General features: G+C 36.1%; 1 protein-coding gene across 1 annotated transcript; it reads right to left on the reverse strand.

Moving 5' to 3' along the window:
- Positions 1-6,592: 6,592 nt before the first annotated feature.
- On the reverse strand, positions 6,593-12,772 carry LOC143533532 (ABC transporter G family member 28-like). Its single transcript, XM_077028289.1, has 12 exons — positions 12,714-12,772; positions 12,256-12,332; positions 11,570-11,854; positions 11,402-11,465; positions 11,173-11,319; positions 11,019-11,053; positions 10,705-10,778; positions 9,339-10,141; positions 8,641-8,937; positions 7,627-8,094; positions 7,104-7,252; positions 6,593-7,014 (listed from the first exon to the last, which is right to left on the reverse strand). The coding sequence occupies exons 1-12, from the start codon at positions 12,770-12,772 to the stop codon at positions 6,677-6,679; spliced, it is 2,796 nt and encodes a 931-aa protein (XP_076884404.1). The 3' UTR covers positions 6,593-6,676.
- Between the last annotated feature and the right edge of the window lie 422 nt (positions 12,773-13,194).

Raw genomic sequence — 13,194 nt, forward strand, 5'->3', positions numbered from 1 at the left:
CGTCACAGCATCAGTCGGAATAAAATTTTCTGGTCACACTAACTTCTTTCTTCTATTTTTCTTTCATCATTCATTGGATTTGAAATTCCACAGGGGTCGATATCAAAATTTCAGAGAGGTCGGTCAGGATATTAACACTAATAATTTTTTGTTCACAGGGGACGGCCGACCCCCGCACCGTATGCGTAGATCCGCCTCTGAACTAACCTAACCGTAAAAACCTGAACCCGTACCGAAGTAATTCGAGTAGGGATGAACGTTTTAGGTACTGGTACCAAATTCGATACCAAATAGGTACCAAGTTTTAAGTTTTCGGTATCGGTATAGTTCGGTACGGTACTGGAATTTCCCGAATTTTGTACGAAATACAGGTGTAACATCCCGAAATTTCAAGATAATATTAATTATATTACTTAATAATAGAGGGAAAGTTTACTCGGGTTATCAGGAAATAAATAAAAGAATAGGAGTTGGTATGGGTCGGGCTAGTGTCGGGTAATGGATGTGGGTTATGGACTTGGATTAATAGAGATGGGTTAAATGAGAATGGGCCTTAGGTCCATGGGATTTCAGGGATATAAATATCCCCTAAACCCAAAATATCTTTCATTTTTCACCAAACTCCCTAACACACACACACCACACACTAACTTCGCCGGAACCGGGCCGAGCCAAGGGAAGAATCGGGCAGGTCCAAGAGAAAAAGATTAGCGTGCTAGCAGGTTAACGAGATCCAACAAGCTCAAATGTATGATTCTTGATTTTTGAAGTTTAAAGATCCAAGCTTTTTTAGTGTATAAACGACCAAAAATGGTCGGGTAGCGTAGTGGGTGATATTGAACCATAGCAAGGGTGTTAAAATCGCTCAAAATGCTGGAAAGAAACCGAACAGCGGCTGTCTGGGCAACTTCGCCTTCATTTGGGCAACTTCGCCTTCAACGCGACGAACTTCGCCTGCAAGCTAAGTTCGCCTGATGAACTTCGCCTGCAAGCTAAGTTCGCCTGATGAACTTCGCCTGCAAGTTAAGTTCGCCAGATGGCAACTTCGCTGTAAAGTTAAGTTCGCCTGATGATAACTTCGCCTGAAGCCAAGTTCGCCTAAGGTTTAACTTCGCCTGAAGCTAAGTTCGCCTGAGGTTTAACTTCGCCTAAAGCCAAGTTCGCCTGAGGTTTAACTTCGCCTAAAGCTAAGTTCGCCTAAGGTTTAACTTCGCCTAAAGTTAAGTTCGCTTAGAAAATAAATTAAAAACCTAATGGAAAATGTGTTAAGACAGTTAATGTAAATAAAATTTTTCCAAGCTGACCTGGCAGCTCGACCCCAGCCAGGGGCTCTGCCCCTTGGACCCTGCTAGGGGCTGCCGCCCCTAGACCCCGCTGCCAGGGGCGCTGCCCCCGGACCCCCGTTCGTTGTGGGTAATAGTTAAGACTGGAAAGATGATATGAGTAGTGATAGTTGTTTGATACGTGTACTTGCTATACAGTCAGCCGTGCACAGCTGAAGAAAGGGATTACGATTAACGGTGAACGTAACCGTGTTCAGGTGAGTTTCTAGCCCCATTCCTTGTTATGTTTTCGGGGCTGCGTGCATACTCGATGTGTTGTTAATACATTCATCCTAAGTGATAAGTGTATGTTATATGTGATATATGTGATAGATATGAATGATTGCTTGTCGGTACGCGAACGATCTTCGGATATTGCGCGTACTGTCAGGTTAAAAATAAGGGTACGAATATTATATATCGAAGATGTATGAATATTTCAAATGAATGCTTGTCGGGGCGTGAACGATCTTCGGATATTGCACGTGTCGACAAGGGGTATGGTTGTTAAATGAATGAGGTAAAGAATGCCTAGAGTGTTCTTATGTTATAATGTAAGTATGTGTATATAGGTACACGAATGGCATGTGAGTTCTACGTTCGACATAGTAAGTTAGGATGGCAAATCCCTCTAGCTTCTGTCGGACATAGACTCGGCTGGTGATGGCGTAGTTAAGGACTGCGAGCCTTATACGTGAAGTAGAGGATATATGTAGACGTAGATAAAGACTGCGATCCTTATACGTAATGTAGATAGGCGTCAGCATAGGAAAGGACTGTGAACCTTATACGTGCTGTATTTGTAGCATAGGGGAGGACTGCGAACCTCGTACGTGCTATGAATTAGGTTGCAACATAGGGAAGGAATGCGAACCTTGTACGTGTTGTGGATATATTACAGCAAGGAAAGGACTGTGAACCTTATACGTGCTGTATTTGTAGCATAGGGGAGGACTGCGAACCTCGTACGTGCTATGAATTAGGTTACAGCATAGGAAAGGACTGTGAACCTTATACGTGCTGTATTTGTAGCATAGGGGAGGACTGCGAACCTCGTACGTGCTATGAATTAGGTTGCAACATAGGGAAGGACTGCGAACCTTGTACGTGTTGTGGATGTGCTATGGTATAGGGAAGGACCGCGATCCTTGTACGTACCATAAATGGTGAACATAGGTAAGGACTGCGAACCTTGTACGTGTTCACGACCTTGAGTACAGGTATAGACGGTGAACTATGAACGTACTCTCGGTAGACTGAGGTTAGTGATTGTAGATATGTATGTATGTATGTATGGTAGCAAGTATGTATGTAGAACAGAAGGGTAACTAGTGAAGTATGGATATGTATCTACGGATATGTATGTATGTGTATGTATTGTATGGCGTTCGATTAACTAGAACTAACTCAGCGTAGCTGACTTTTAGTATGCACGCAGGTGAGCTGATTATAGAGTTAGCATGAGGATGACACACGGCATGGATTGAACGGCTGGCATCTGAAGAAAGAAGTAAAGATGTTTTAAATATAAAGTTTTGTGTTATGGTATCAAAGAAAAGATTTAATGTTTTGTAACAAATGATTGATGTTTTATATTTCGCGAAAAGTTTTAATAAACTCTGATTTGAATAACTGTGTTTATGAGTAAATCCGACGCTAAAGTAGGGTCACCGGGTTCGGGGCCTTACAACAGGTACCAAACCGATACCAGTGCCGGTACCATATAATTCGAATTTTTGGGATCGATACTAGTCCGTACCGGTACCATCCCTAGCTCATCCCGAAACTCGAATTGGCTATTGGGTCAGAATTATGGGTTTTTGGTCAACCCGAAATACCCGAATAAACTTTTATATTTAAAGCCAAATATACTTTCAGCTATAATAGGTTGAGTCTTAGCCTCCAAGGTTATCTGAATTTGGCAAAGATCAACGGTTAACGTTCCACCAATTATGGATCGACTTTTATTGTTTATAAATGTTTTTGATTTATGAATAAAAGAAACCATAATCGAACACCCTAATCACGACATATTGAAGACGATTTTGTTGGTTTTCTTTTTATTATGGTTAGACATTGTTAAATTTTACCCATTTTTGATTGTTTTATCGGGCTATGTTGGATTATTATATGTTTATTTACATTACGAGTGAAGAAGCATATATTGTTTTAATTTTAGCATTTTTTTAGTTTTTATTATTTTTTATAGGATGCTTGAAACTCGATTAACCCAACCCGAAAAACCCGAACCCGAAAAAGCCGCAAGAGATTTGCGTTGGGTTTTGGGTCAAGATCTAAAATGTTGAAACTCGAAAAATCCAACTTGAAACCTAAAAACTAACCCGAAAAACACCCTAGATTTGATAACGACAAATATGTTATATGTCATTACTTTATCAAAGGGAGACCTTGTTAAACATAAATAATTCTAGCTCATTATACAACTAGAGGTTTTCAAAAAATCCGAATCCGTATCGGAAATGTCCGAGAATCCTAATCCGAATTATCCGAAAATTTGGATATCCGAACCTATCTGAAATATTTTTTTAGTTATTAAATAATAAATATTATTTACAAGAATTTCGGATAATTTTTGAATATTCCGGATAATTTGGATAATTTTTGGATATTTCGGAAAATTTTCGGATATTCGAAATATTTGTAAAAGTAGTTTTTAATTTTTTTATAATAATTATTTTTCCGGATATTTCAAATTTCTCGTTCAATATATCCGATCCGAATTTCAGATTCAGATTCGGATAGTGAAATCCATTATCCGAAAGTCTGGATATCTGACTTTGAACACCCCTACATACAACCAAGAATTTTCGAGAACGGCCCCCTATGAATATTTTTAAATAAACCCTTTCTAAAAATTCTAAAATTTCAGCCGATATTTAAAATGTCCCACCTATAACCTAATAAAAATTAATATAAGTATTAGTGCATTACTAAATGCCCAGCCCAAAATCACAAATCGTCACTATTGTGAGTATGCTTTCTTCAACGCTGTCTTAGATTTATAAATCCAACGAAACCATTTTAATGAGGTAACATCTCACTTGTTTCTTTGAGTTCTTTGACTTCCTATGATAATTTTGTGTATTTTCTATTCCATAAATATTACGATTAGCGAGATGCACCCATACGGTTTTGATGAAATTGATAAAAGAAGACTTCCGGTTGTAATCAAGTCGTACATCGATACTTTGAATGAAGATAACTTATTTGAAACTTGAATGGCTTATCAAGTTTTGTACAATTAATATTTCAAACAAAGAAACACCATTTATTTGCATTGGTTTATCGTTTATTGAAGCTAGCTCGTTTACTTCCCGTCGCAACCACAAAAGTTAAAGGATGTTTTTCGGCAATGAAACACGTGAAGTCCGATTAGCGTAATCGGACGGGTGTAAATTAAGCGATAGTCGTATGACACAGTGACACCTGTTAAGAAATACGTATGGCCTAAACAAAACATAATGTTTTAAATACAAACTTGACCCATAGTTAAATATTTAAAGACACAAACTTAACTAACAGTAATTATGCAAGCAAGGTTCAATATTCAATAACCGTGATTAATTAGTTCCTCCCATATTGATAAAGAAAATATAAAGTTGCTTTAGGAACAATAAAAACACATTATTACATGTGAAATAGTAAATGGAAATAGTAAATCAAAATTTATCCAATAACCTCTGATCTAATTGTTTAATTATTAGCTAATTACAAAGCCCATTATTGCAGTAAGCTAGGAAATGGAAAGAAGAACACATGCATTGCATATATAATTCTGGTGTGCATCAATATTCTTGGTGTACCACTAATTAAGCAAATTAAATGGGAAATTTATTAACTACAATGTAATGTATGATATGATGCATATAGCATGCATATCATAGATTAATCTCATCAAACAAAATACACTTTTCTTTCTGCGGATCGAAGCCAAACCAGAAAACAAAAACTTCTCTTCGGAGGAGGAAAAACCCTCCAGATCCACGGTTACCGCCAAAATTGTGTTGTGTTTATTTGCATGTTCATCCATTTATGCATGAGGTGGAGATTATTGTTCCAAGATTCTTGTCTTTTGACTTTGAGTTGACCTGACCTGACCTTATGGTTTGATCTTGTTTGCATGGCTGGGTAGATACTGCATTTACTTCTTCTGGCAGGCCACTAACAAGAACAAAGCGAAAGCCCGGAACCCTAATCCGGCGACTAGTAAACGCAACAAGCAAAAGTTCCAGTCCCTCAGGTCGTAACCTCTTTTGGCGATTGCGGCACATCTTGTTAGCAACCACACGGCACGGTACCTGAAGTTTAACTTTCAAAACTGAGCAACTTCTCATAAAAATGTTATATTGTGGAGGCTGGGAATCATATCCTGGCATCACCCAATTTACTATGGGACGGGTGAGGGGGGGGGGGGGGGGGAATAGTGGCATACACCATGTTGGAAACAAAGTTTTGTAATAAACTTTTGATTTCCTTTTCGACTATATGGATTTGATAATAACAAATTATGTTATATGTCACTATTTTATCTAAGACATACCTAGTTAAAACATCAATACTGCTACCTCGGTCGTACTACCATCGATGTGATAAAATGCAAATAAAGAAAGCACACGCAACTTTATAAAAAAATATATATATGAAATGATGACAAACCTTTCTGCATTAGCTAGCACAAATGCTTCCAAAGCCCATGAAGGGTAGGACCGTTTTTTCAAAAAAGGTATTATCGTTCCCTTGTCGTCGTTTTGGGTTGAAATAAGCGTCAACACAACCGGAAGCAACACTGACCACTATGAAACAATAAAAACTTGTTGTTAGGGAGATCATACTCAATTTACTACAAATTAGTCACAATAAATTAATAGAGGTGGCAAATTCCACAAATAGCAAGTTAAACAGGTTAAATAATAAAATCAGTCGCAAAACGGGGTTGAAAGTCACCCTAAGTGCATTTTAACGCATAAAAACATCCTAACCAATGCTAATAAGATAATTTGATTAGAACTAAAATAATATTCTTTTTAATCATGATTTACATAATAATTACCTATAAGACTATAAGAGTCTTAACTCCTTTTAGAAATAAAATGTTTCAAGATAACTATTTATACTGATGAAACTGTGAAATCATAAAATTATACCCGTTAATTAATTCATATACTCGTTCTCGTGTCTATTTGAATTGATCAAATCATAAAATTAGCTAAAATGGATACTAGATGAAGTCACTCTGGTGTATTTTAATGCACAAAGCCTCCTGAAGTATTGTAGAACTAGTTTATTTCAGGATAATATTAAGATTTTATTATCATATGTTCTAAACTAACTGTTTAGCTAGCAAGTGGGCAAAAAGGTGATCTTGGGTAGAATTCACTCACCAGTTGGGCAGCACCGGCTTCAAGGTAGATGGCTAGTGCATAAGCGAAGCCAGATACGCAATACAACAAGCAAAGTAAAATGATGTAGTTATCTAATAACGAAGATCTCGGAGGGTTAAAATAGTAAAATGTGCAGAGATACACTGCAGGTTTGATTACGGTGTTGAATTGATCGATTGTATCCTTTGAGAAAAAATATGCAAAACAACTCATTCCAGAACTCCGTTCACGCCCAAATTGAAATTTATCCGTTGTAAATGATCTCATAGCCGAAATCTTTCCAAGCAGAGCTGAAAATCAGCAACAAATGAGGATGTAAATGAGTCTTATAGACCAGAGTCAGTATTACGCGTATTTTATAAAATTAACAAATGCTTACAATATGCAATAATGGTGTAAGTATATCCAACTGCACCAAAGTTTTCATCACTAACTTTAGCAAGTGTTCCTAGAGAAATTCCTGCTATTAATAAAAGCAGTAAATCTACAGCTTGTAACCTAGCTTCCCGTATTCGTTGTTTTGCCACCCTGTAACAATTATTTACATAAAATACGCATTATTAGAGCATTCACAACAAGGACTGGATGCCCAAACATGAAAGTGACAATGTATGACACCCACTTTGATAACAATAAACCACCTCATTTTTGGCACTAATCTTTCAAAACTTTTGACAGGTTTGTCCTTGTGCAAGGATACGTACATGAGGTGACTCGACCGTAAATAAAATATAAACAAATAAATAAACCAAAGCTTGAAACCTCATATTTAGGGCCCTCTAATTTTATTTCAGATTTTGACAAGGAAAGCAAATAATTAATATACTTATAAATGTTTCTTTTCAGTAAAATTATAATATCTATAAATTTGTGACTTGTAAAATTTAAATATCCATGATTACCTTCCAAGAAAGAATCGATACTGTTGAGCGACACCAGGGGTTTTGCGATTAGACAAATCTTTTCCACTATTAAAATAACTTATAAAGTTATCGTTTTTGAGATGAAGAATGAACTTAAACTCTTGCCATAACTCAGAAACAAAAGATCTATCATCATGACCACCAACAGTAGAAGTTGAGCCCTCATGGGCTGATTCAGGTTTTAGATCAGGATCTTGCATGTCGGGTGGTATCGGGTAGCCGTTATGAGTCATCCATTTCAACGGGAGATCTTTGTAGTTGACACCTGATGTTGTATTAATGCCCTCCAAAATATCTATGTAATGATCCGGAGGGTTAACCCGTTCGGGTACATCGATACCAATGCCTGAAAAATATTCTTCAACCTTGTTCACTGGTCCAAGATAGGCAACAAGACCACCCTTTGCTAGAAGTATCAAATCATCAAACATCCGGAATAAACTATAGCTGAAAACAAACACATATATATACATATTAGTTCAGCAATAACATATGAAATAATATTATATATTTATTTCAGAACCAAAAATATGTATAGATAGTCCAACTAGTGGGACACCGAAACTTTTATGTGACGGTTGCATAACAACCTTATATATCGAATCAGTACGCTTTAAGAAAAAATAGTTGAATCTCAATCTCATTGATATCATCAACTTCATAAGTAACATACCAAATCCCATCAACTGATTCATTGTTTTGACATCCATTCATTATAAGAAAAAAAAAACATGAACATTTGTTGGATTGATAATAAAAATTAGAAACACGGATTGCAAACAGTTATTCAATTGGTTCAGTTTTCCATCTTAACCACAGAAAAATAATTGATCAAATTTCATTGACTCTGACTCATACTGATCGTTTATCAAATAATGACTCTGGTTATCAAATAATCAAACAACTGGCATTATGTAAAAGTGTGTTATACGGTTTTAACATATTAACGGTACTCCAACAGATGACCAGGAATAACATGTACATAAAAAATACCTAGGCTGATGAACCACCATGCACACATTTACTCCTTCATGGGCTTCACGGCGAAGTGCTTTAAGTAATAACTGAGAAGAAGAACTATCGAGACCAGAAGTTGGTTCATCTAAGATTAGTAAAGAAGATTCCATGACCATTTCCAGACCAACATTTACACGTTTTCTTTGACCTCCCGATATTCCTCTTTTCTCAACTGTACCAACTAAAGAATCCCTCACATGTTGTAACCCTAAGGACTCTATAACTCTTTCTACAACAAGTACCTTTTCAGCTCGAGAAAGTTTTGCCGGAAGCCTGCACGCGCATTAATAAATGATCATTAAACAACACAATTACAATTAAAAACATTTGAGTTGAACATATATTAAAGTTGTTTCGAATTATGTTTGTGGAAATGTTTTGGATTGTTTGGTGGTTTAAGATTCAATATTAGCACAACAAAATATGTTAGGTGTGTCATGTCGTGCTTTCTGGTTGGCTGAAAGAATTTCTTAACTAAAAACAAGAAAAATCTAATGATGTGTTCTTAAATGAAAAAAAGTCGAGCCTATTTTGTCAAACTAATCACTCAAATGGCCATTTTTGTGATTTTCACTTTTCATAAACACAAAAGTTTTAAGACATTTAAAATCCCGTCATGTTTGCTTATCAAAGTGTAACCGTTATAAATCTTAAACCATAAACCTTTGTTATACCTGCACCTCGCACTAAACCAAAGATTCTCCTCGACGGTCAAATCACCATGCACAATATCATCTTGGGGCACAAACCCGATAATTTTCTTGTAAGAATTCATAGGTTCGTTTTTCCCATTTATAAGAATTGATCCAATCACAGTACACCCCCTTGCTTTTCCCGTTAAAGCCGAAAGAAACGTCGTTTTACCAGCTCCAGACGGACCCATAACAGCTGATACCCGACCGGGTGAAATTTTCCCATTCACACTTCTTAATAAATGTCTCTTTGTACCCTTTAACATTAGAGTCAAATCTTCAAAAGAAACTTCAAGCTTTGGCCTACTCCTATAACTTGAACCGGTGGCCATAGAAAGCACCCCAGAGAATGGTGAACTTCCTTGTTGTTGCTCCATTGCCTTTTCTTTTTCTATCTGCCCATACGCGTATTTAAAAATCTCACTACGCGTATGCAACTTTTTAGCTTTTAATTCCTTTTTCGCCGCTTTCTCTCCAATGTCTACGCTAACAGTATCACGATCTTCAGGATCCTCTTCAATATCATGCATCATGATTGCCTCATCTTTCGATGATGTTCCAGCGCTAGATGGTTCTGTCATGGTGGATTTCTTGCGAGAAAATGTTCGTGAGAGCGTTTCAGCCTTTTTCTTTGCAGTTTCTTTTGCATTTCTCCATCTTTCTTGTGCTGATTCTTTTGCACTTTGTGCAGCAGCTTCTCTTGATTTTGCTTTCCTTTTTTCTCTAGTGGTGATAACTTGATCCGTACAGTTGTAGAAAATGAGTAGCAGGAGTATTAACCCAACCTAAATTTACATAAAACAATAATCGTGACGTTTAAGCGTACGTATTTTGCATAATTCTCATCAGGTAACTTCACACAATAGTAACCAAGTTTTACAAATGTCCTAACATCACTCAAAAGAATTTATTTTCCTTTAGGCACTTCTCTTTCTTTAGGTGTTCTAATTATCCTGTGAATTGTTTTATAAATGTTAATATTAAGTTGAGAAATTGATCAAACATGTATGAACCTTGGTTACCAATTAAAATTTAGTGATTTTTCTTTTTTCAAATTGACTTACAATTATGAATTTAACTTGGTTATTATTTAGTGAATACCTAGTCACTATTACCTCCTAGCTAGTTTAAGTTAATTTGTAAAAAATTATCACCATATACTAACTAGGATTCAAATATGTCCCATTTAAGTCATCTAATTTATAAAATTTTAGTATCTGTAGAAAAACTTGCACAAGACTGAAACAATTAACAAAAGTTGACTAACTTAATTAATGAACACTTTGAAAAACTTGATTAATACTGGGTGCAGTTTTCCCAACTTTTATCGAGTAAGATACGCACTTACACAAGTCATTATTCCATATGCAGTGATATTTTGCATCACGGCCTCTTTGTCACACGTAGCAAATTGAAAACACTCTGCAAGTTTGTAAAAAGTATAAGTATAAACCAGAGGTAAAACATGACTGTATCAAGAAATGCGATTTTATGCTCACTTTATAATCATATATGCATTATACTTGCCATTTACTACCAAAATAGGCATTTTCTAACCATTATTGTAATATACTTGTTATTTGGTCAAAGCACATTCTAGTTTATTTCAATTTGCCCAAGGCTAACTATTTATGATATGTATAAGGTGTGTACATATGTTACCTGTTTCATATGTTGATCCAAGTCTGCAGTAATGTCTGAAATAAGATGAATGTATGTCAGGTAAACAGTTACCAAGAAAATGTTATAATAGACTCATGATGCTTTAAACTATGAGGATATTTATAAAATTGACAATATGAAACATAATCAATACCCGGGTTCACATGAATATTTCTCAACTGAACTTGGACAGAAGAACCCTGCGGGACAAAACACCTCGCGACTACTGGTTACAGCTGCCCATACATCTGCTCCACCACAAGTATGGTTAGTCATACCCAGTGGAGGCTGGTAGCGATATCTGTTTTTTTAAAATAGATCGATTTCAGCTCATAAACCCCTATGTAAGCAAAATCATACGTTTGTTTAGAAAAATAACTTACGGATCACATATATTAGTGGTCGGGTTTAGAGTAGCCAGAGGACAGTATGATCCAGACGGACAAGCTTCAATGGCAAATAGAATTTGTTAGATACATGAAAACCCCGTAAGATATTATGTACTCCATTACTGATCAATTATATATCAAAATATGATAAGCATTACTTACGGATCATACAGGTGAGTCCAGTTGGACAGAAGAAACCTTCACAGCAAGGTTGACAATCTGTAGTTCTAAAAGGCATATCGTCTTTGTCTGATAGATCGACATCAATGCCTTTTGCAGTAGAACAACCCCAGCCCGGTTCGCATCCAGCAACCCAAGAAGTAAGATTGCAGTTCTTGTTGCCTTTGACATAAGTTGAAGTCTTGAATCCTTGTTTCTCAGCTTCTGAGAGAACAGTTACGTAGAACCTGATATCTGCTGCGGTACACAACCGCTGAGCAATGTTGCCTGTAAGTTCATGAAATTGTGATCAGATAAGGAAACAAAAGAATGATGAAAATTAGTATATGGTTTAGGATTCACTTAAGTACTCTAATCGTTTTCTTGAAAGTTCTTGTATTTCAAAGTTCTAATAGTTCGTTACCCCTGCAAGCGAGCTGCAGGTTCTAATAATATCTTTTGGACTTCGCTAGTGTGGCAAGCGAACGTTTTTCACCGCCCTTTTTGGAGTTCACTTGTCACCCTAGCTAACTTGTCGAGTTTGCTTGTAGAGGTAGCGAATCTAGATCACAAGAACTTCTAAAAAACATCATACTTAGCCGAATCTTAAATCAACAACCAATCCAAAAAGTTCACTTATTGTTGCTAGTTTATAATATTGTAGAAAGATCGATGAAAGTGGTTGTTACCATCGTTCTTTTGGATGCAATTTGACAAGAATCTCGTATCATGTGAGAAATCGAAAGCTTCATTCCACTCAGCAGTTCTGGAAATCAAGACAAAAATTTGGAAATTATCATATTTAGTTTAGATAACATGAGAACTAGTTAAACGATAGGAATGAAGACTCTTGGATAAATTAAGCATGTATGCTTGTTTGTGAATGTTAACTTGAATCTGATATGTTACTAAAACATATTTTTTTCATATCAAAGTTTCAAAATATGTTAAAAAGGACATGAAAACGTCAATCGATCAACCTATAAATTCGACATGTTACAGCCTGTACGCTTGTCTAGAATGCATGTACTTGTGAAAAATATTTAAAATAATTAAATGTTACCTCTTTAATTTGTCAAATATACAAAAAGTACGTTGGTTTTTTTATCATATCGACCTTTATGAAAACACAATCACATCAACTTACATATTCTTTATGCAAAAGCTAAGATCATTGAGGTCATCTTCATGAAAAAGAAGTGCCATAGAATTGAATTGAGAAGATATAGAATTCGTGATGGGATCCGCTTTGCCAGGACTATTCTGTTGCGCGTTGGTGAAACGATCCACCATAATTAAGGTGACGAACACGATGAAAATCCTAGTTTTGATCATCCTGTTCCTTTGAGTCTTCGAATAGCGATCAAAATATGCAATGTGTACGTTATATCAGATTAGTTATGTGATTGTTCATCAGAGCTAGAATTGATCCAAAGGAAGAAAATGTGTTGGATTTTTGGATTTTCCACTTTTGTGTTTTGTGGTTTTCAATGGCGGGGAGACGACATAGGAGTAATTATAATATTGATAAATGTTAACAAAATGTTGAAGGAACTACTGATGACGCATGGTCTTCGTGGCTTCTTACGTGTCATCAAATATAGTTTCTTAATTTGGCAACATTTTGT

Source organism: Bidens hawaiensis, unplaced genomic scaffold (genome assembly GCF_021521415.1).
Source record: "Bidens hawaiensis isolate Kalapana, Puna unplaced genomic scaffold, B.hawaiensis_p1.1 tig00009774_1, whole genome shotgun sequence".
Taxonomy (NCBI): Eukaryota; Viridiplantae; Streptophyta; class Magnoliopsida; order Asterales; family Asteraceae; genus Bidens; species Bidens hawaiensis.